The 21,708-nt window shown below is 42.0% G+C and overlaps 1 protein-coding gene and 1 long non-coding RNA gene across 4 annotated transcripts in view; one reads left to right on the forward strand and one right to left on the reverse strand.

Moving 5' to 3' along the window:
* Window positions 1-205: 205 nt before the first annotated feature.
* On the reverse strand, window positions 206-2,835 carry LOC309339370. Its single transcript, XR_014155250.1, has 3 exons — window positions 2,607-2,835; window positions 2,164-2,483; window positions 206-880 (listed from the first exon to the last, which is right to left on the reverse strand). It is a non-coding gene; the product is annotated as an uncharacterized lncRNA (long non-coding RNA).
* Window positions 2,836-5,502: 2,667 nt separating this feature from the next.
* MLIP (muscular LMNA interacting protein) overlaps window positions 5,503-21,708 on the forward strand; it is a 52,253-nt gene continuing 36,047 nt past the window's right edge. For 2 of the 3 annotated variants that reach the window (XM_081856894.1, XM_081856895.1), the window contains exons 1-2: window positions 5,513-5,804; window positions 20,399-20,479. In XM_081856894.1, the coding sequence (XP_081713020.1) occupies window positions 5,739-5,804; window positions 20,399-20,479 (147 nt within the window). In that variant the 5' untranslated portion in view covers window positions 5,513-5,738. Of the gene's footprint in view, window positions 5,805-20,398; window positions 20,480-21,708 lie in introns of all 3 variants that reach the window. The other variant, XM_081856896.1, reaches the window with a different exon arrangement.

A 21,708-nucleotide genomic window follows, 5' to 3' on the forward strand; every position in this document is an offset into this window, starting at 1 on the left:
TTATGCTAGCTGTTTCCCCCCTCAGTTCTTTTCCTCTATCCCTAATCTTAAAAACAAAGTCCATAGTTTGGAAGCTGGGATTCTTAACTGTATTCTTTTGATGATGAACAGAGCATCTCTACATCCTGCACTATAACAAACTTGATTGTTCTAAAGCCTCTTCTCAAAACAGGGCTGATGCAGGCATTAGGTGAAGCCAGGGCCAGATTTAGGTTTGATGAGGCCCTAAGCTACTGAAGGTAATGGGGCCCTTTATATGTCCAGCTGTAATTTGTTCACAACAAATTGTCACTGTTTTTTGTGTTGAATATATGCTATATGGTAATTTATGGATCTAATAGGTATCTAAAGCCATTTGCACATAACAAATAGAAGCCTACACAACACAAAACACTGTTGCTGCATGTAGGTTTTATTTTATTTGTTTTTTATTTTATATTTTGGAAATGTACATCCAGTTTTTTCCCTTTAAATTTTTTTGGGGCCCCCAAGAGAGTGGGGCCCTAAGCTATAGCTTGTTTAGCTTATACATAAAATCCAGCACTGGCCTTGTAGCTGCACAACCATCCATAAAAGAAGCTGAGCCATCCATCCACCAGTCCTCTGAGATGGTGGAGACTCTGCTTTTAGCTCCAGTGTTTTTCTCATTTTGACCTTGTCAGCTACTCCAACTGAGAACACCCCGGGCGTCCACAGCTAATTATTTCTGAATTCCTCTGTTTGGCCCTCATATTTCTACAAGCATAGTCAGACATCTTCCTTCGCATACTCTTCTGCCTTCTATCCCCAAGGCAGTTACAGATGCATGCATATTCCATACTTCAAGCCTGTTGTCGATCAAAAAAGGCTTGGCATAAAGCCGTGGTCAAGTGGTTCCTCTCTGAAAAACATATTATGGATGTTTAGCACTCAAGGTTCCTGTGTTTCTGCTCCTTAGAGGCAGACGTAGTATTAGTTAGTATAAGGCATGTGACACTATTTCCCCCCACCCATTTCCCATGGCTGGTTATCTCGCCCTCCTCCGTCGTATTTACAAAGCAAGCAGTATTGTCTGCAGAGCGATGGCAGCAGGTGCCGCTGTCGGAATGTGGCCTGTGATCCCTCACAAGATTAGCTTCCCCCTCGTCCTCCGATTCCACGCCAGCTGAAAGGGAAGAACTGTGACGATAACAGCAGGCTCTCCAAGTGTGTTTCATTTCCAGTGGGATACCTCTCTGCACAGAGTTTAATTTCAGCCAAGGGGTCACCATGCCTCAGCTCAGAAACATGTTTTTGTGTCCGAACCATGTGATGTAACGAGAAATAAACAGGTCTTTGAGCACGTTCAGAGTGCATTCCCAAAACCATCCCTGGTGTTTTCAGGATCATGGAAGAGTGGTTCTTAGACACGTGATGTTTCTAGTCATTCTGAGCTATAGCATGTTCCACTTTAGAAAGTTACCATTGGCTATACTTAAAATGTTCACAAGAAAACCACAAACCGTCAACTTGCTATTGGGTTTCTGTGATGTTTGTAAGGGTAAGAACATCCACCCAGAGTTAAGGGTGGGGAAGAAATCAAGCCACTATTTGCAGAGAAATGCAGCTGCCCTTCAAAAATCCGCAAGCTCCAAATTTCACAGTGCTGTTCTCGCCCTCTCCCAGCAAAAAAATAATTAGACAAACTTGTGGATAGTCCAAAACTATGCACACAAAAACAGATATATTAGTGAATTTAGTGTACCAAGTACAATATTTGTGAGTGTACCCATCTCAGGTGCTCAGTGGACACAGACACACACACTCCCCAACCCAGCTTCCCATTCTTCAGTTAAAGCTTTGGAGAAGAGAACCTCATGAGATAACTTCTCCCACGGGGATTTTTCAGAGCAGGAAGTAGAGGCAGCCAAGGAGGTTGCACAGAAATGGAAGAAGTTTAATGGAAAGAAGGACACAGTCACTGCTCAGAGGCACCTCACAAGAATAAGGTAAGCCCACCAAAATTCTTAAGTGCCCCAAGAAAGAGGAAAAATAAAAATAAAATGGAAGGCTCTTTGACAGGGGAAGAAAAGTTCTGAGCAATTGGAAGACAGGATTCAGCACAGCATTAAGGGATTATTATTATTATTATTATTATTATTATTATTATTATTATTATTATTTGCTTTTTGTGACAGTACTCACCGGTACAGAGTATGCACAAACTTTTTTTCACAGCCCAGGATAAACATTTTGTACCGGCACCACAGTCCAGTGGTCATTATATGAGTACTGGCACCTCATTTTCCACCGAAAAATCTGTTCCTCTTCTTCTGCAGATGTATTAGGCACTTGCCACCTAAAAGGTCTCTAAGCAGCTGACTTTTTAAAAGATAACTACATTATACCTTTGCAAATTCCTAGAAAACATGAACATGCTCATAGAGACACCCACAATCCAAATTCATGTCCAAAAAACAAAACACTGCCAGGTTGGGTTTTGCAAGAAATAGCAGGGAAGTGACCTACCCAAAAAGAAAAATAAATTATTTAAATGATAGCATGTAGCTTACTGCACATTAATAATTTGAGGCATCATAATATCTGGAGTGAAGCTATGGGGGATTAAAAACAAAAACAAAACACACACACCATGATTTTTAAAAATTTCTTTTTGAATTGGCATCTAGTAGGCTCGAACGCACGTTTGGTTTAAATATGACACTGTTCACTTTTCACTGCCCTGTTAATAGCATTCATAAGTGTACAAAAATAGGGCATGAGAGACTCGCAGGCGCTTTTAGTGCGATGTGTGAAAACACCCTCAGACAAGTTGTTCCTGCTACTGGGCATGCTCTCCTCCTGCTGGCTGGTAGCTGCTGCCCAGATGGCTCTGAACCACTTCCAAGGCAGCCCTGCTTTCGTTGGTGTAGCAACCAAAGGGTGTGTTGTTGTTGTGAACCTAGGAATCTCACTCTGTGCGCCAGGGAATGGTCCCCCTCCCAGCAGAGTTACTAATATTGGACTGCTGACTTTTATCAGCTATGAACTGCTGCCAGGTTATTCTTCTACAACTAACTAGACATCAGAGCCTGCATCCCATGCTATGCAAAAGGCTTTGCGTGTGTGTCTGTACATATTCAATAAAATACTAGTAAACCAAATCTCAAATGTTTTATTACAGGTTGTCTCAAATACAAAGGGAGATGTTTTGTAATGATGAAGTGACCTTCAAAAGATTTGGGAATGGTTTTCTAAGATTTAAACTCCTGTTCTGAAGTATAAAACACGTTTTTTAAAATGGAATTAAATCTTTTTTATTATTATTTATATAGCACCATTGATGTGCCATGGTGTTTTACAGAATGACAAGTCCTTGCCTTGAGCTGCTTGCAGTCTAACACTCATTACTAAGGAGGCCAAGAGTGGGAGGGATATTAGGATAACGGAAGGAAGCATATTCTTTTCATTTCAGTTAAATGGACTTCTGCTTGGGTTGCCTGCATCTTACAGCTTGCTAGCAATTCCGAGGCATTGCTTTTCTCAAGCATCTAAAAGCAGAGTTAAAAAGGTGGTACTTGAAATACAGACAAGGGACGCAGGTGGCGCTGTGGTCTAAACCACTGAGCCCCTTGGGCTTGCCAATCAGAAGGTTAGCAGTTCGAATCTGCACGACGGGGTGAACTCCTGTTGCTCGGTCCCAGCTCCTGCCAATTTAGCAGTTCGAAAGCACACCAGTGCAAGTAGATAAATAGGTACCACTGCAGTGAGAAGGTAAACAGTGTTTCCATGCTCTCTGGCTTCCGTCACGGTGTTCCGTTGCACCAAAAGCAGTTTAGCCATGTTGGCCACATGACCCAGAAAGCTGTCTGTGGACAAATGCCGGCTCCCTTGGCCTGAAAATCGAGATGAGTGCCGCACCCCATAGTTGCCTTTGACAGGACTTAACCATCCAGGGGTCCTTTACTTAAAATACTACTATATTCTCATTAAATATCCAGCAGTGCCCAACCCCACTAACAAGGTCCTGATATATGTTTGCTCAGAAGTAACTCATATTCAAAGGTCTGCTTCTCTCTGCAATTGGCCTTTTAATTAGCATTGTCCTCCGTTCACCTTACTTTGAAATAGCATCTGCTTCTCATCTTCTAACTGGCAAGTTTCCATTTTCATGGTGTTCCTGAAATTTATTGATCTATTTCTATTCCCTGCAAGTGTGTGTGTGTGTGTGTGTGTGTGTGTGTGTGCACGCTCATACACACGTGAGCCTTTAATTAATAATTTCCTTTTTACAAGAGAGTGAAAAAAAATATTTTTAAGACTGCCATTTTGCAACGAGTACTCTACTCTTTCAGTACAGTTAAAAGACACCTGAAATTAAAATTCTGAAAGTTGTGGGCACTTTAACAATTGTACGTGCTTCTCCTTTCAGGTATTGCACTGGTATCATGCAGCTGCAATGAATAATGGGACATTTCAATTAGCTAATTCGTTTGTGAGTGAATGAATAGCATATCTGCCTATCTAGCCAAAAATTCAAATATAAGACACTTTGAGACTAGAAATTGCTCCCACGTCTGGGAAGTTTTAATTACTTTGGTTCAGTTCTCCATCACTTTTATATCTACTTCAAATGACTCTTTTGATAGCTGCCTCACTTGAAGTTGTAATCAACACATTTCCATAGATTTCAACCAACTTCTCCCCAATAAAGAGAGTGGAAAGTTTTGCATATTGCTTGATTGTAATAATGCCTGAGTGCACTTGCTTGCATCGTACTGTAAGATGTGGCGCAAACTTTACCATCTACTTCACTGAGCAATGTGGTCATAATGATTCCCGATACAGCTTTGGAAATTATCAAAAAATATTCGCACATGTTGTGTGGCGTCAAGTGTTATGGGGAACCTGCTGTTAGGAAAAGAGTCAGAAGCAGGCAGCTCTTTCGATCCTGCCCTGTGGATGCTGATGGTGTCTGAGTAGGGGTGCCAACTTGAATAAAATATGGGGGGGGGGTTAAACAGGTAAGCCCCACCCTGCATAATCGATCACATGATGTAGCACGCACACACCATTTGAATGACAATGCCCATCAACTTTGGGGGGGGGGTCCTAGCTCCCTCAAATATTTTATTGGGGCCGTTTGCTTTTTAGAAGCTGCCCTCGAGGACAGCACCAAATTCTAAACTCACATTCAAAACATAGTTTGGAGGGTTGAACAATTTCAGTGAAAAACTGCTGCTGAATACTCTTTTCCCTTAACAAAGCTCTTAAGCCAGATCCCCAAACTAGATTTTGAGCTTTAAATAACAATTTGGACCATTCTTCTAGGGAAAGTATGTCTTAGGTGTTTGATGTCCCTCTGGGCTGCAGCCAAAGATTACCCAGGGAGGTGGCATTTTGTTGTCTGAACTTCTGTTGCAGACTTGTAGCTCTGAGGTCCTTCCTGTTTCATCAGGGAATCCTTAAGCAGAGTTCATTTCACGATCCCCAGGTAATCAAAATTGTGTGGTGCTGATAGTGCCGAATGCTAACCAGCTTTTTTGATGCCAGCCTGGCATTTATTGTTATCTGAAGCTAGTTGCTTGCCTTCCCTCCAGGGTTCTATTTGTGAATTTTCTACGTCTATAAATGGAAACCCTAGCTAACAAGAAATTATCGCCTGGGCAGCCTGATACAGTTCTGTCTCACAACTTGAGTATGTGATGTGGTAGGGTGTCTAACATGTAGCCGGCTAAGGCGCTGCTTTGTGGGATCTGAATCCCTTCTCTTCCTTGGAAATGGAGTTAGGAAAGCACAAACCAGAAGCTTCAACAAGAAACACTTTGTGGAATGAGAAGCTAAAGGTAACAAGTGGTTTACCTTAAAATAATGGGGTGGCTTGGAGTTGTTGAGGACATGGAAGAAATGCAAAGTACGGTAGCTCTTGCATGGCTGAGACGTTCCAGTTACTATTTTGATACTTCCTCGAGTCAGTGACCTTGAAGATTAACAGGTTCAATAACAGTGTGTAGAAATTAATTCTGCTGTTATCTCTCAGTTGGAATGATGGGGGTGGTGTTACAGACGTTTTGGTACTTTGGAGTTGCCTGTTAAAATGATAAAGCTATAGATCTGCTCCTGTATCTTGTGAAGTATTCTGTATATATTTTAGCAAGTCTTTCAACACGGTGCATGCCTTCCACTATGTGTCCAATACTGCACAAGGTAGAGAAGAATCCAAAATTCCCCAGATTTGCTTTTGTTTACGCTATATGTTGACTTAGACTCCGGGGTGATAAATGGAATTTGCTTCTGCCAAATTTGTTTTCCCGGTAGCATGAAATGGCTGCATTATTCTTGACCCTGGGAATGGGTAAGCTGTGTTGCCTGTCGCTTCCACCGAATGATGAATTAGAAATTGCATCGCGTTCTTGAGAAGGAAGGCAATACAATTGAGGGATCAGTTTGGTTGCCTTCTCCTAATTCACTGTGAGAATTGCTAGTTTTTACTTTGCTGGCTTTGACTTGGAACTTCCCCCAAATGCCAGTGAAAGAAATAAAATCATTTGTGGACAACAGTGCAAACATTTTATTCTACTCAAGGAGTCTTTGTCTGAGGCCCTGTTAGTCTCAACCCTTCACCTAGAGATTATTTTCTCCATTATCATGGGGTGTTTTTCTGCTACATTATTTAAGTTCTGACACAGAGATGTGTTCACCTAGTAACCTAGGGACAAGGCCACTGCCACCCTCAGGCTGGACCTAGAATCCTTCTTTCGAATTAGTGTTTACTTGATGTAGGCGTACCTGTCAATACCTGGACCTGTTGGTATGCTGCAGTAAATTGTATACATAGAGTTCCATCATATATACAAATTTATCAGTTCATTTTCTCTATCTTTTATACAAAACTACTATACATCATTATGAACATACCGGTACATACAATACTGTTACCTAGACTTTACTATGTCGTGTTATATAATTTTCTTTCCTACATATTAAAAAATGCAGCTCTATATGTAAGTCCACCTATTTTTCCAACCTTGCAATAATATATTTCTTTAATACTTTCATTCTGAATTATAAAGCAAAAATAGGACTTTAAGCTGTGCAACGAAGTCCAACATTTATTTTCCCATTTTGCTGCAGTAGGTACTTCCATTTTTATTTTCAGTTTAAGGGCTAGCAACCTATTTGCCGCTGAAAGCAAAAATGAAACACTATGTCAACTGCCTCTTTACATCCACCTTTTAAAAATAATAATACAGTGGTACCTCTGGTTGTGAACGTGATCCATTCCGGAGGCCTGTCCGCAACCTGAAGCGCCATATTTGCGCAGGTGCACACCGCGATTTGGCGCTTCTGCGCATGCGTGAGTGGTGAAACCCAGAAGTAACCCTTTCTGGTACTTCCGGGTCACCGCTGGATGCAACCTGAAAGAACGTAACACTTGGCTTCCGCAAGATCTGGCCCTGAAAGACACACGTCCCAGTTTTCCTTTGGGGCATGTTGGTGGGCATGCTTCATGCATCTAAAAAAGTGGCCTTGAGTCCACAAAAACGATACCATCATAAATTGGTTGTTTTTAAGGTACCTAGGATATAAACCTCACCAGACACAATGAGACGTACTTCTGGGTAAGCCTGCAAAAGACTGTACTGTGAAAAGCCTAGGAAATGAATGTTCATTTGAAGCCTCCTTCCCATTTCTCCTCAGTTGTACTGTTCTCCAGGACCTCTTCCAGGCCAGTTGCAATTGCCTCCCTTTCTCCTTCACAGCTTATTTGATGCTGTGAATGAAGACATGAAGTAACAGTGGGAGTAGCAACTTGCCCCTTCATCAATAGCGTGTAAAAAATTGTTTTCGGAAGACCAGGCACAGATCCACTACAGCTCTATGCACAAGAGGGAAAATGTGATGGGGAGCCTCAGTGCTTTAGCTGGTTTTCTTCAGGACTGTGACTGCAAGTTTCTCATTCTTTCTCTTCTCAGGAAGGAGAGGCAGGCAGACAGAGTGCCCTGTCTGGTAAAGGGCATTAGCCATAGCACTGCTTGTATTTTCCTCCCCAAAGACTTCCTCACCTTTTAATGCGCCCTTTCGTTTAAAAGTACTCTATGTTACCACTACAGCTGCTGCGTCAGTGCTTCAGCTTTGCCCTACCTGAATATTTTGTCATTTCCTTGGCCCAACGAGAGGTGGGAGATGATTGATACGAAGGGGTAGGATCAAAGGCAAACGGACTTGCAAGCCCCACATCTTTAGTGTGACATTTGTTACATACAGTACATGCAGTAAACATATTTTCCATCTTCGCTTTGCACTGAATTTCACGTACCTAAATATGTCAGGCTCCCTTTGCCAATATAATATCCACAGGGAGAAATTGAAATAGATTCTTGCGGGAGATAAGATTACCGTCTGGCACCTCAGCCCGAAACATTTTCACGATGGCATGAGATGTTGGGCGTCCCCACAACACGCGGCTAGCTTCATGTTTTGAGATGTTGCACTGGTGTGAGAGCTTATCAATGAATTTCCTTCCCTTCTCTTTATTCGCCTTTACTTAAAAGAACATTTATAAGCTGCCAATTCATTAAGAATCATGGCTATGTACATGAAGACGTTGTAAGAGTATAAAATGCAGAACCAAAAGACCACTGGCTCCTATTAATTCTCTTTAAAAAATGGTTGGCGAAATGTTTGTGACAGGTGTCAAGATGACAGAATTGTAGGTGCCCGACTTCAATATTACTTGATGCCCCTGCTCTAAAAAGCCCGAGTTCATGTAGAAACTAATGGAATATTACTGTAACTGCAAGACAGTCAGAAGAGCTTCTCCAGATGATTTCAATGATGAGAGCAGAAGTCTGCTATAGTGTAAGGATTCCCAAGCTGTGGTCTATGGGCCACCAGTGGCCTGTGAGCTTCATTCAGGTGGTCCACAGCATGTTGGTGGATTTGTGATTGAAGATGGCACATATATTGCATTAGATAGTCATATCCATTTTTAATTGTATTTCTTGGCCATAGATTCATAGAATTGTAGAGTTGGGACTGTGAGGGTCATCCAGTCCAACTCCTTTATTACTTCTTTTATTTATTATATTACTGTATATTGTATTACAATTTGAATCTGAACACACTCAAATGCAATCTTTAAGAAACGATCTATGAAACACACTTGAAATTCCCACAACACCTAATTCAGCACATTGCAATTGCTACAAGAAGCAGAAAAATCAATCGGTGGTCCACCAGTACTGTACCACCAGCAATTTTAGGTGGTCCATGGGGGAAAATCTTTGAAAGCTGCCATAATAAGTGTATTCTAACCACATAGCTGTTGCAGAAAATCTGTGGACTGATGTGATTTTACTCTTGAATCTTTGCAGAATAGCAGACCCATGGATTAAGTTGTGAGAACTTGTAATTTGTGGCACTTGGATGGTTTTGCTCATCACAGGTGACTAAGTGTGTAGCTACTTATGAGTCTGCAGTAAGTAGTCTAATTTCAGACTGAATTTCAAGGTAGCTGCAGTACTTCTGAGATCAGCACCAAGCAATAGATTTGAATTCAGACTACTTCACAATCTGGATCTTGTTCTATAATACAGCTTTATAAGATGATCCCTGACTGTTTCCACTTGATGGAGCTTGAAGCATTACAGAGTCATCTGAATGAGAGACTGACATTAGATAAAGGCTTTTAATGCCAGTCTCTGATTATCAGTACAGCAACAATGATGTTGACTTTCCTTACAGAAAGAAGTTTCAGAATGCCATAGACACTCCTGGCTTGCTTTGATTAATCATTCTCTTACTATCTGTTGGCAGCTTAGTCAACTTCTGTTGGCAGCTTGGTCAACTTCACTGATAGATGTGTCACAACTTGATTCATTAAGGGCTAGAGGCAAATGTATCTTATTTCTTTCTGGTAGTTGGGTAGGACAAGGTACACTGACCTCAAGTAGCACCACACTCCTTGGCTGAAGGAGAAGTCAAAGTTCACTGCCTTTCAGTTCAAACTGAACATCCCCAGGTTGTGCAAATGATAGATAGGAATGAATGCTGTTTATTTTGGACCAGGGTGTTTATTGCAAGGTGCTCTGCTAAGTGGGAAGCTCATGCTGAAAGTAAACTGAGACATCTTAATAGCATTCCTTGCTAAAAATGCAAGTTGCAGCCCACGATGGACTGGATTTTTGTGGTGCTTTCTCAGGAAGAGATGGGCAAGCCCAGCTTTACATCTGAACATTAGCTGACTGATGAAAAGGAAAAGGAGGAGCCTGGGGAAGAGGATATGGGAAAGTCTGGACTATGTGGTGATAAGTGAATTCTGGAAACCAGCCCTGCTGCTGTAAAATGCTGGTAATTTCAAAAACTGCCTCATTCACCTGAGACTTATGCTTCCAGTGTCTTATCCAAGGAGGGAAATCACGTAGGCATGGGCATCAAATTCACATGGAGCACACATCACTCTCAACTCTTTGGACTTCACCCTGGATATGGGAAAAAACTTTACACATACCCTCCACCTTCCAAAGCTACTTGTTAATTACAGTGGTACCTTGGGTTACATACACTTCAGGTTACATATGCTTCAGGTTACAGACTCCGCTAGCCCAGAAATAGTACCTTGGGTTAAGAACTTTGCTTCAGGATGAGAACAGAAATCGTGCTCTGGAGGCCTGGCAGCAGTGGGAGGCCCCATTAGCTAAAGTGGTGCTTCAGGTTAAGAACAGTTTCAGGTTAAGAACGGACCTCCGGAACAAATTAAGTACTTAACCTGAGGTACCACTGTACTTATATAACTGATTTCCTTCAAAGCAACACATTTTTACAAGAGCAAATGAAATACTTGGTATCAGGCTAGGGATGTCAGAGAATTCTGAAGAAAATAGGAGCAGAAATTGCCAAAGTTCATTTATTCATCTATGTCTGGCATGCAAATCAATCCAGTGAATCTGATTGGTATTCACAATTGTTTTCAGTCCATAAATTATGTGTACTTGACGACTCCTACCCTCCAATCTGCACTGAATCTTCTTTTTACTGAAACAATGTGGCCTAATGTCAGAATAATGCAGTTAATTATGTAGAATTTTACCACCATGGGCAGAATGGAAATCGATGCCTTCTTACATTCCTAACTGAGACCGAGCAACGATTTGCAAAGAATCTCTGCTTCAAACCAGTCAACTGTCCCAACAGCAAGCTGACCCTACCATGCATCCAAATGGTATATAAGCTGTGATTTTTAAATTGATTAATATACCACTTAATCAAAGGGCTCATTAAAACGGTAGATAAAATACAGCTAAAACCTACAAAACTATTTTTTTTAAAAAAACCCAAATATACATAAAATCTTTGAAACACAGATAACACCAGTAAAACTTTTAAAACAAATGTAGGTAGCTATGCTATGTTTGAGTAACGTTGCTGAACTAGAAAGGTTTTCTCCAGTTGTCTAAAACAAAGTAACAAAGACACAGAACTAGTGGAATTTAGTAAATTTCATCCTGTTGATTATCTTACTAGTTTAAATCATAATTAGTAGTTAAAGGGGGCAGAAACACACATGCATCACACAGATATTCTGTCTGTTTTCCCTTTCCCTTCCAGCAATGAAGTTGGTTTATTGGTTAAAATTAGTAAGGTAGAAGCCTAGCCCTGCCTTGGTGTCATCTGTATGACTCATCAACAGGATAGCATGTTAACCCTCCACCGTAGGGTGTGGTACTCTAAGAATAGTGACAGAACTTGACTCCAGCAACAACAGCTATTACATGACTCTCTCTAGTTGACTGAACTGTCACAGTGGCAGCACTGAGGAGAGAAAGAAGAAGAAAAGACTTGCATATCAATAGTGTGGGGGACGGGACGGGACGAAAAGGAAATACAAAACAGGGCTCTTCCTGTCCTCAGTGGATAACATTATAATGTTAACTCTATGGCAGTATCCACAGGACCTTGGGAATTATAGTTCTGCATAGAGGGCAAGGAATCTCTAACAGAATTCTTGACATCCTTAGCATTCTGTAAAAAAAGTGAAAGTTGATTAGCTCTTGGGGGGGCAAGTTATTGAGCCTTTTAAAAAAAAAGTTTTACCTATTTTTAAGGAGATTTGCCAAAATCTAGACTTCCAAAATCAGTTGCCATACGTCCGGATTTTCCTGGACATTTCAGCAATTTCCGCCCAGACACTGCTTCCGGCTACAGTATTCTGGCTATATCTGGGAAATTCCAGACATAGGGCAACCCTAGTTGAAGTGAAAGATGCCAGAAGAGAAAGCAAGCAGTCAGAGGCTGCTGTCTGGCCAGGCAACCCATCACCACAGGGATCTGGCTAGGCTAGCAGCTGGCTAGAGTGCCAGGCCTGGTTTTAGCCATCCACCGACTGAAGCTGAACCTCTGTTACTGGATCACGAGACATTGCTACAGGCTCAGTAAAATCTCTCAGGATTTGAAGGTGCTTCTCTGTGGTGCCAGCAAGTAAGGACAGACTGCTGGCAGTCCTGGGGGAGGGTGGTAGCAGGTGCCCCTGCTGCCCCTGGTAAATTGGCTTGCCATGACCCTGAAAATGCTTCTTTCGCTAAAGAGAGAAATTTGGATATGAAGCAGGGATTTTAAGTGGGTGGGGAGAAACTGAGGACAGAGTGGTGGGGAACTGCAACAAACTTTTGGAGTGTGACTTGCTACTCTGCAGGATACTCCATTCCACCCCAGACCCTGTGATCATCACCTGAGGACCTTCTTTGTTTTCCTCCTCTGAGAGAAGTCTGGAGGGTGGAAACATGAGAGACTTTTCTAAGGTGGTTCCCCACTTGTGGAACACCTCCTCCTCAGGAGGCTTGCCTGGCACCTTCATTACATATCTTTAGGTGCCAGGCAAAAACATTCCTCTTCTCGTCCTTTGGCTAATTAAACAACCTATGGCCTTTAAAACTGAGTTTGTGAGGGGTATTATTTTTGTTTGTTACTATGATATGCATTTATGTGTTCTTATATTGTAAATGACTCTGTGATCCTTGGATGAAGGGTGGAAGAGAAACTAACAGCAACAACAACAACACACAAGAAACAAGCAGGGATTAAAGATCTACATTGGGAACAACTGTCTCTATATATCTTGCTGCCTGAGGCTGTTACCTCACCTTGCTTCATAGATGGGGTGGCCCTGAGTTTAGTTGCCTTTTATACATGGAGTGGAGCATCATATTATCCATTACCAGCAAAATATCTTGGAGATGCTTACTTTTATACACCTTCAGTTGAGACCTAGGCTGCTTCCAAGCATGTGCTCAGCTCTAGAATTTGTTTTCAGGATCAAAACTCATCTCACTCCATGCTTGGTTTCCCTCTCAGTTGTCTTACTTTTTGGCAATTCCCCCTCCCCCCCGAGGCTTTTGATGTTGTTAAATGGATATGAGTAAAACTAAAAATCCACCTCTTGCTGATCTACTGCAAATCACCTCCAAGATCTACCAGTAGATCACAATTTTCCTTCTTCTGAGCTTTGGGAAAGCAGATGGACTGTTAGAATTAGCATATAAAATGTATTCAGAAATTGGCCATGGCTTCCTGTGAAAATAATGTTTCCTTGTATATTGATTATCCCTGGAGTACAGCTGGGTTGACTCTAAGCCTGCATGTGAGACAATTACAAAGCCCCCAGCCTTGCCTCCATTTTCAGATGTTAATCTAAAGTTACTCCCTTCCATTTTAATAACTTTTACTGCTGGATTCCAAATTCCTCCTCATTGAATTACAGATTTTATAGTGGCCTATTTAACATCACTGACACAGCTCACATGATTTTAGAAAATGGCCAGACTGGGGTAGAAAAGAGTAAACAATCTCCAGCAACTCAGCTGTAGAATAATAATAAGATTTTAAATTAGAATCAGTTGGCTACTTTAAACTGAGGAATAGAATGGGCATATGCTTTCCTGTTACATCAGTTCATATTCATGTTTTAAAACTTTCCAAACGTGTTGTTACCCTCTTGCCTCTTGTAAATGAAATAAAAGAGCTACAGAAAGCAGAGGAAAATTTAACAATGTCTCGGTCCAGAGATGCTTTACAGATGAAGTCTCTGATGTACATACCGTGTCCCTTACTTACAAGACTCCAATCGTACCTTGGAAGTCAAACGCCTTCAAGTTGAACATTTTGGCTCCCAAATGCTGCAAGCCTGGAAATGAGTGTGAACATTCTTTGGAACCCGAACGTCCAACGCGGGTTCCGCAGCTTCTGATTGGCTGCAGGAGCTTCCTGCAGCCAACAGAAGCCGTGCCTTGGTTTCCAAACATTTGGGAAGTTGAACGGACTTCTGGAGCAGATTCCATTCGACTTCCGAGATACTACTGTATTCTCATTCATTTTAGTTGATGGGAAAGCTCTGTGAGCCTATCATTTGGGTGCAAAAGTCTCCTCTATGCATCTTTGTATTATTGAACTTGCACACGGAGTTTGTAGCAAAACAGCACCCTTTATGACAATGCACATAAGGGAGGTGTCAGAAGGTTTGGGGGATTCACAAATTGTGCAGACGTATAAAATATTCAATGGGGGAAGAAACCCTAATGGAGTCAAAACAGCAGAAGAGGCCCAATAAGGACTAAGGCTGTGTACACACACCAGAGTTTAGTCTGTATTCAGTGCACTCTGCATGTTGGTTTGTTCCTTGTCAGTTTTGTACACATGATGTCAAACTCAATCCAAATATATCCTGTTTGATTCTATGAGTTGCTGAGTTTTGTTTTTTCACAAGCCAGGGTTGATGCAAAGAGAGATTTTAAAATGGAATGAATTTACACTTCAACCCACATATGTGTGATGTGCATGTGAACAGTACATTTTTCCAGTGGTTGTCCCCTACTGTGGTGACATTGCAGTGAGTGTACACCACAGTGGAGCATTCCACTTCCTTTCTGTGTCAACTTAGTTTCTACTTTACCAGTGGGGTGCTGGCAGAGATTTACATTTAAACAATTAAAAGGGGGGAGAATAACATTGTTTTCTGAAAGTAGTATATTGGAAAATTTGTACCTCAAGATATATATATATATATATATATATATATATATATATATATATATATTTTTAATGGCTGTGCAGAGAAATACCTGCATGCATGTACACAATGACTACTTACCCAGTCCTGGGGTGGGTGGCAGTTATGGCCTGTCACAACGGGTCATGACCTCCAGGAGCAATGGTGGGATGGGTGACCAACAGTTTGGAAATCCTCATTCTGGACGCAGAGTAGGATGATAGTTCTTGCCAGTCCCAATTTTAAATCCTGGGTCTTGGGGCAGGCCTTGGTCCCATGATCGACCCTGTTATGCCTGCCTCCACTAGGAGACTAAGGAGGGATACAAACCCAATGCTTAAGCCAAATCCTATCTACTTCTGGAATCAATAAAGTTGTGGCCAATTTCAAATCTGAGAACGTTGTCCTTGTCCAGTTTGCTCACCTTAGACCAGGCCTTGCTGGAAGCGGAAAACTGAGGAGTGGAGGAAATGATACTTCTGATAGGGTGAAAAGGAGGACAGAGTTCCCACCCTTTTAATGCTTGTATTAAAAAAAGGGAATTTCAGCTGGAGCAGCTTACATGATAAGCTGCTGGAATTGCACCGCAAAAGTGGAGGAGCCCTGCCCTCTTCACTGGGGAGAATGCCAAATGGGTGAGCGAAAGAGAGCCAAATGGGTGAGAGAAGAGGGCTGGTGGCGGTGTTGCTACTGTGGTTGTTAAAGGTGATGGCTCTTTCTAGCACCCAGGATAAACACTGAGCTAAAACTGTGTGACATTTTTAGCCAAAAATGTTTTTGGTTTCCCACTGAGGCAGTTGTCAATTATTTGTGCTAAGTGGATCTATCCCAGAGGGACTAATTACGCTGCTCTTTTCTCAGACATAACTGGTAAATGCAGGTTCATGGTATTCCCTTGTTAGATGTGTAAAAAAAAGGGGGGGGGAAGATGTTCCAAAAAAACCTTCGGGAAATAGAAAACAAGCCTGGATGATTGCCTTGGAGAGTTAAGTGACAGCTCTTCCTTTGATCTTTCTCTTGTTTCTAAAAGCTCCTGATTTGATGTAGGTACTGTGCTGTTAACAGAGGTCATTAAGATAAAGGTCCTCTTCACATGTTCAACCAGCTGTGTGGGAAATGCTTGCTGCTGGTGCTGTGTACAACCAACCTCATAACTATCTTCCACCTGATTGGCAGCCCTCCAGAAGGGAAGTTGCTGATTGGCTAGGAAAACCATATGTGAGCTGCTCTTCCCACATGGATGCTTTACACACAGAGACACACAGGAGCAATACTGTGATAGCACTGGTGGAAATAAGCTCCCTCAAGGCTGGGTGAATGTGTGAAGCTGAACAATAAGCTCTCAAAACCTTGGGTTCTCAGCTCCCCTAAAACAGGAATAGAGAATCTATGGCCCTCCAGATGTTGTTGGGCAGTAAACTCATTTAGATTATCTGAGGGCATTCTACTCATGACACCAGATCCTACAGAACATCATAGGGCGGTGATATGAAAATAGGCTTTTTTTCTGCTTTTGTTCCTGTACTATGGAATACTCTTCCCTCAGCCATGCAACCACCAGTTGCTTCAGACATCTTGTAGAGATATATCTGTTTGCTCAGGCTTTCCTTGACCTAGAAGATTGAACCATGTTTCAATCCCTTGAATTCCTAATTTGTTTTTATATGCTGATATGCTGCTGTTTTATTGGTTTTGGGTTGTATTTTTGTTCTAATGACGCCAGTGGTTTTTATATGGCACAATGCTTAGAGATTTGTAAAACATGAAGCGGTTTATCAATGCTTTTAAGTAAAATAAGCATCAGACCATTCACCATACTGGTTGGGGCTGGTGGAAGTTAGAGTCCAACAACATCTGGGCAACCAGATGTTTCTTATCCAAGTCCAAAAGGAAGCATTAGCATCCTGTAATCAGCTCCTCATCCCCCAAACCAGTTGCTTGTCTGAATGGAACCAGTAACATTTGACCAATTGGCTCTGGGACACAGCTATTATTTATGATGTTTTTGAAAAGCAGGTAAAACATGGATTTCTAATAAGTGATAGAGCATTGGTCCTTGGTCCAGTCCCTGGCAGCGTCACTAGGTAGGGTTGGGAAACAATTTCGGCCTAAAAAACAGAAGACCTGCTTCCATAAGTGTACTGTAGTCAATACTGAGCTAGGTAGACCAACAGTCCGAATCAGTAGAAGGCATTTTCCTGTTTTCTTAAGTAGAGACCTGAGTGAGAACTGCCTCAGTGTATTTGAATCAGAGATCTTGTTATACAACATTTTAAATTGTCTTAGCAATTATGTTATCATAATGGCAATTTTATAAATTTATAAATATATCATGAAGAATAAGATATTATTATAGGGTCTTACATTACTTTCAAAACTGCATTTTTCTCTTGTGCTGATTCCTTGAAGCCAGCTAGGTGAGACACTTTAGGGCCATAATTTTAACCATCAGCTTATTTGGGGTCTGATACACTGTAGCATAATCTTTGTAGAAGTGTTTCGATTTGGAGCAATTTTCTTTAAAAACACCAAGATGACTTTGCTAGGCACTTTTTTAAAACTTTACAATCACTTGAGTTTTGTTACAGTAAAGCAGTTTTTGTGTGGCTGACTTCCATTCTGAAGGGCATTCTCAGTTTATGCCAGCACCATACACCTACACACGAATATTTTAAACCATTGTTATTCATATAAAACACACAAAGTTTTATAGGTCCAAACGAGCAAAGCAAGAATTCTGTGCCTTAAAAGAAGCAACATTCACTTGCGTTGTCTCCCTCCCTTTTCCCATTGTAGGTAAAATAAAATGCATCCTTTGTAATTTCATATGATCAGTGCTACAGACTGGTGATGTTCCAAGTTTTCACTTAGGCAAAGCTGTGTGCCTTTTCTAGGTAACACGATAATCTGTGTCATTATCTGTAGAGCTGTCATCATGTGCGAGCAACAAGCAGGTGGCACTTGAATCCTTCAGCGGAATAAAAATATATAATAGAATAGGTTTCAAGACAATAAATCCACTTAGTCCTAGAGGTCTAATGTGGCTTTGGTTATGATATGCCTCCTGATGTTGCTGAACTACAACTCCCATCAGCCCAGACCACAGGCCACAATGGCTGGGATAGATGGATGTTGGAGTCCCAATGCATAGGAATGGCCACCGGGCCACTATCTCTGTCCTAGGAGTAAGTTTAAGAATTAAACGTTGTGGCCTGTTTTATAGGGTTGCCATACATCTGGGACGCGGGTGGCGCTGTGGGTTAAACCACAGCTCGGTCCCTGCTCCTGCCAATCTAGCAGTTCAAAAGCACGTCAAAGTGCAAGTAGATAAATAGGTACCACTCCGGCGGGAAGGTAAATGGCATTTCCATGTGCTGCTCTGGTTCGCCAGAAGGGGCTTAGTCATGCTGGCCACATGACCCGGAAGCTGTATGCTGGCTCCCTCGGCCAATAAAGTGAGATGAGCGCCGCAACCCCAGAGTCGGCCACAACTGGATCTAATGGTCAGGGGGCCCTTTACCTTTACCTATACGTCTGGGAAATCACAGACATGTCCTTGGGGGGATTTTAAAATTTAAAATGAAATGTCAGGGTTTTGGGGGGTTTTATTCATTTTTTAATTTTTTTTGCTTGGGCTTGGGCTCGGGTGTGGGTTGCTCTGCATGCCACAGAAGCTGCCAACCCGAGCCAGAAAAAGAGGTGCATGGGTTCAGTCGCCCCGTGTGCCTTTTTCCCTGGCTCAGGCCAGCAGCGCCTCGGGCTGCCATCTTTTTTGCTCTTCAAGATATGGCAACCCTACTGTTTGGAACCCCAGCATAGGATTTTACCATTTGCAATAAAGTGCTCCTGATCTTCTTTGAAAATCAATGCATCCATCATTTTCTTTTAAACTGTCACCTCTTAAATTATATCCCATTGAATGACAATAGCTTATTTTCCCCAGTGAAATGTTCAGAAATCTATCTTCCTCATCTCATAGGATGCTTAAGTGCTTTTACAAAATTATCCATAAAACCTTCTGGTTGAACAAACAAATAAATGAATTTCTGTTGAATTTCTGCATTGTAAAAGTTCTAACATCTATTCTCTTCTCTCATTTTGCTATTCTGAAGTATTTTCCATTATAGGTAAAATGCATTCTTAGTAGTTCAGTATGATAAATAACTTTTTGATGTTTCAAATAGTCACTTAGGCAAAGTTCCTAGCTTTTTTAGGTAACACAATATTCTGTCTCATTGCAGAGCTGCTACGTGCAAGCAGTGAGCAGGTAGAACTTTAATATTTCAAAAAATTGAAAGGAAATAAAAGGATAGATTTTAAAACTTTCACAATACAGAACATTCAAGTGCTGTCTAAGTATGTTTCATTCGATTTATTTGTTCACCAGAATTTTTTTATGGATAACTCTGTGAAAGCCCTTAAGCCTTCTATGGACTGAAATATGTCAATTGCTGAATATTTAAACCAAGAAAGATAGGTTAGCATCATTCAATGGGATACAATTTAAGAAGCAATACTTAAAAAGAAAACCATTTTTGCACTATCTTGCAAAGATAATCATAAGCGCCTTATTGTAAATGTTAAAAGAGAGGACTACAAAATACTGGGATTAAAACAGGACACAACTTTCATTTGACTCCAAAACTTATTACTGTGGCTCTTTAGATATTGTTGTCTCCAATTCCAATCACTCCCTGCTATCATGGCCTGTGGTCTGGGATGATGGGAAGAAGAAGAAGAGTTTGGATGTGATATCCCGCTTTATCACTACCCGAAGGAGTCTCAAAGCGGCTAACAATCTCCTTTCCCTTCCTCCCCCACAACAAACACTCTGTGAGGTGAGTGGGGCTGAGAGACTTCAGAGAAGTGTGACTAGCCCAAGGTCACCCAGCAGCTGCATGTGGAGGAGCGGAGAAGCGAACCCAGCTCAGCAGATTACAAGTCCACCGCTCTTTACCACTACACCACACTGGGAGTTCAACAACATCAGGAGGGACACCATAACCAAAGCCACATCAAACCTCCAGGAATAAGTGGATTCATTGTATTCTATATAATGGATCCAGCATATTTAATATTGGGAAAATAAAGGTTTTAATTATCTTAACAGTTTCATATAAATATATTGCCCAGTGAAAATCTTTTGCTGACACCTCTGGCCCATGACTTTAGGAAGCAGCCATTTTGCCTTTAACAATGTCACATTTTAGCAACTGGATGTAGTTGAACAAGCTGAGCCTTTGTGTCCCAAATTCTTCCTATGCCCACACAAGCTGCCTACTCCTAGAATATCCCATTAATGGAATCTCTAGCTAGAAATATATTAATTCCCTAAGACACAGGCATAAATCTACAGCATTATTTTATTTGGTTTCCCCCCCTCCCTCTTGTAAATAGCAACCCATACAACATGGAGAACAGACTGAGGCAAGAAATGTGAGAGACAGTTCCTCCTTTAATTTCCTTTACAGAGAACAGGTATGAAGTCTTTTTGAATGTAATGGCCTATTGTATATTTTAAAAAACATTCTAGGACTTGAACACTGCTGTAGGTATAATGCTGTTCTGCTAGGATGTTAAATTTTTAAATCATTGTATTGGTACTCCTGGTATAAATGTTTCATGTTTAAGATGGAAATCCCCATAGCATAGCTAGAGGAAGCAAGCCCCTTTTGAACTCACAGTGGCTTGCTTCCAGGTAGATAGGCTTAAGATGAGGATGTAAATGTTGTGCTGGTTTTATGCAGTGGGTTCTGAAGACAGATTGTTATTTTGGATGCCTGTTCACATGCTACCCATTTGCAGATGCAGATAAGTCCGTTTACCCCTTTTGGTGCAGCAGCATTGCAGGATGGCAAAGGCTTTACTAGAGCCCTGAGGGGGGAACTGGAACAGTGGTGCCCTTCCTGATAAGCGGTGGGGGCTTATCAGGAACTGGATCCTGGCCTGTGCCCTTCTTTGGCTAATGGGGATGCAGGCTGGGGACTTGGGCTGTGCCAGGGGGCAGAGCCGACGGAGCAGGTAGGCTTCCTTTGGATCTGCCCCTTGCCCATTTAAGCAGCCCACCCCTGAGGCACTACCTGTTTGTTCCTTCGCCGGATTTTTCCCCTGCCCACCCACCCTCAGTTTAAGCTTATAGTCAATGACTTTGCTGTGGCTACGGTGGGCGCCGTTCTTTAAGGGGGCCAGGTAGGAATTTCCCCACTGGGCTAATTGCCACTGACCTGGTGGTTTTGCCTACCTCATAGCAATCATCACAACGTTTTGAGCATTGGGGCAATCCTTTGTTTTGGATGGAGGGGAGGTTGTAGTCTCCGCCTGCCCCTCCATCCAAATGTTGTGGTATCCCGTTAAAGGGATCCGGGGGGAGTGGCCATGTTTGTGTGCCTGGGGGTGGGGCAGGGCCAAAGGCACTCCCTCAGATGGTGCTCCCTGAGGGGGGTCACCTTATTTGATGTAAGTCTTAGGAACCCCCATCTAGATTGACCACGCCTCACTTCTGGCCAGCGGGCCAGAAGTATTTTGATTGCCCCATGCCCAAGCCAAGCCTCTTTCATCTGTATTCAATAAAGTTGTGGCCTGTTTTGACCCCAAACCCAGCCTCATTGGTCTCTTATTTGCATGGGTTGGGGTAGGGGAACCTGATGCCTGGTCCTGCTCCTCATCTAGCATGGAAGTACACACCAGTGAGCATCTGAAAGAGGGAG

Source organism: Podarcis erhardii (genome assembly GCF_964252035.2).
Source record: "Podarcis erhardii genome assembly, chromosome: 3".
Lineage (NCBI taxonomy): Eukaryota > Metazoa > Chordata > Lepidosauria > Squamata > Lacertidae > Podarcis > Podarcis erhardii.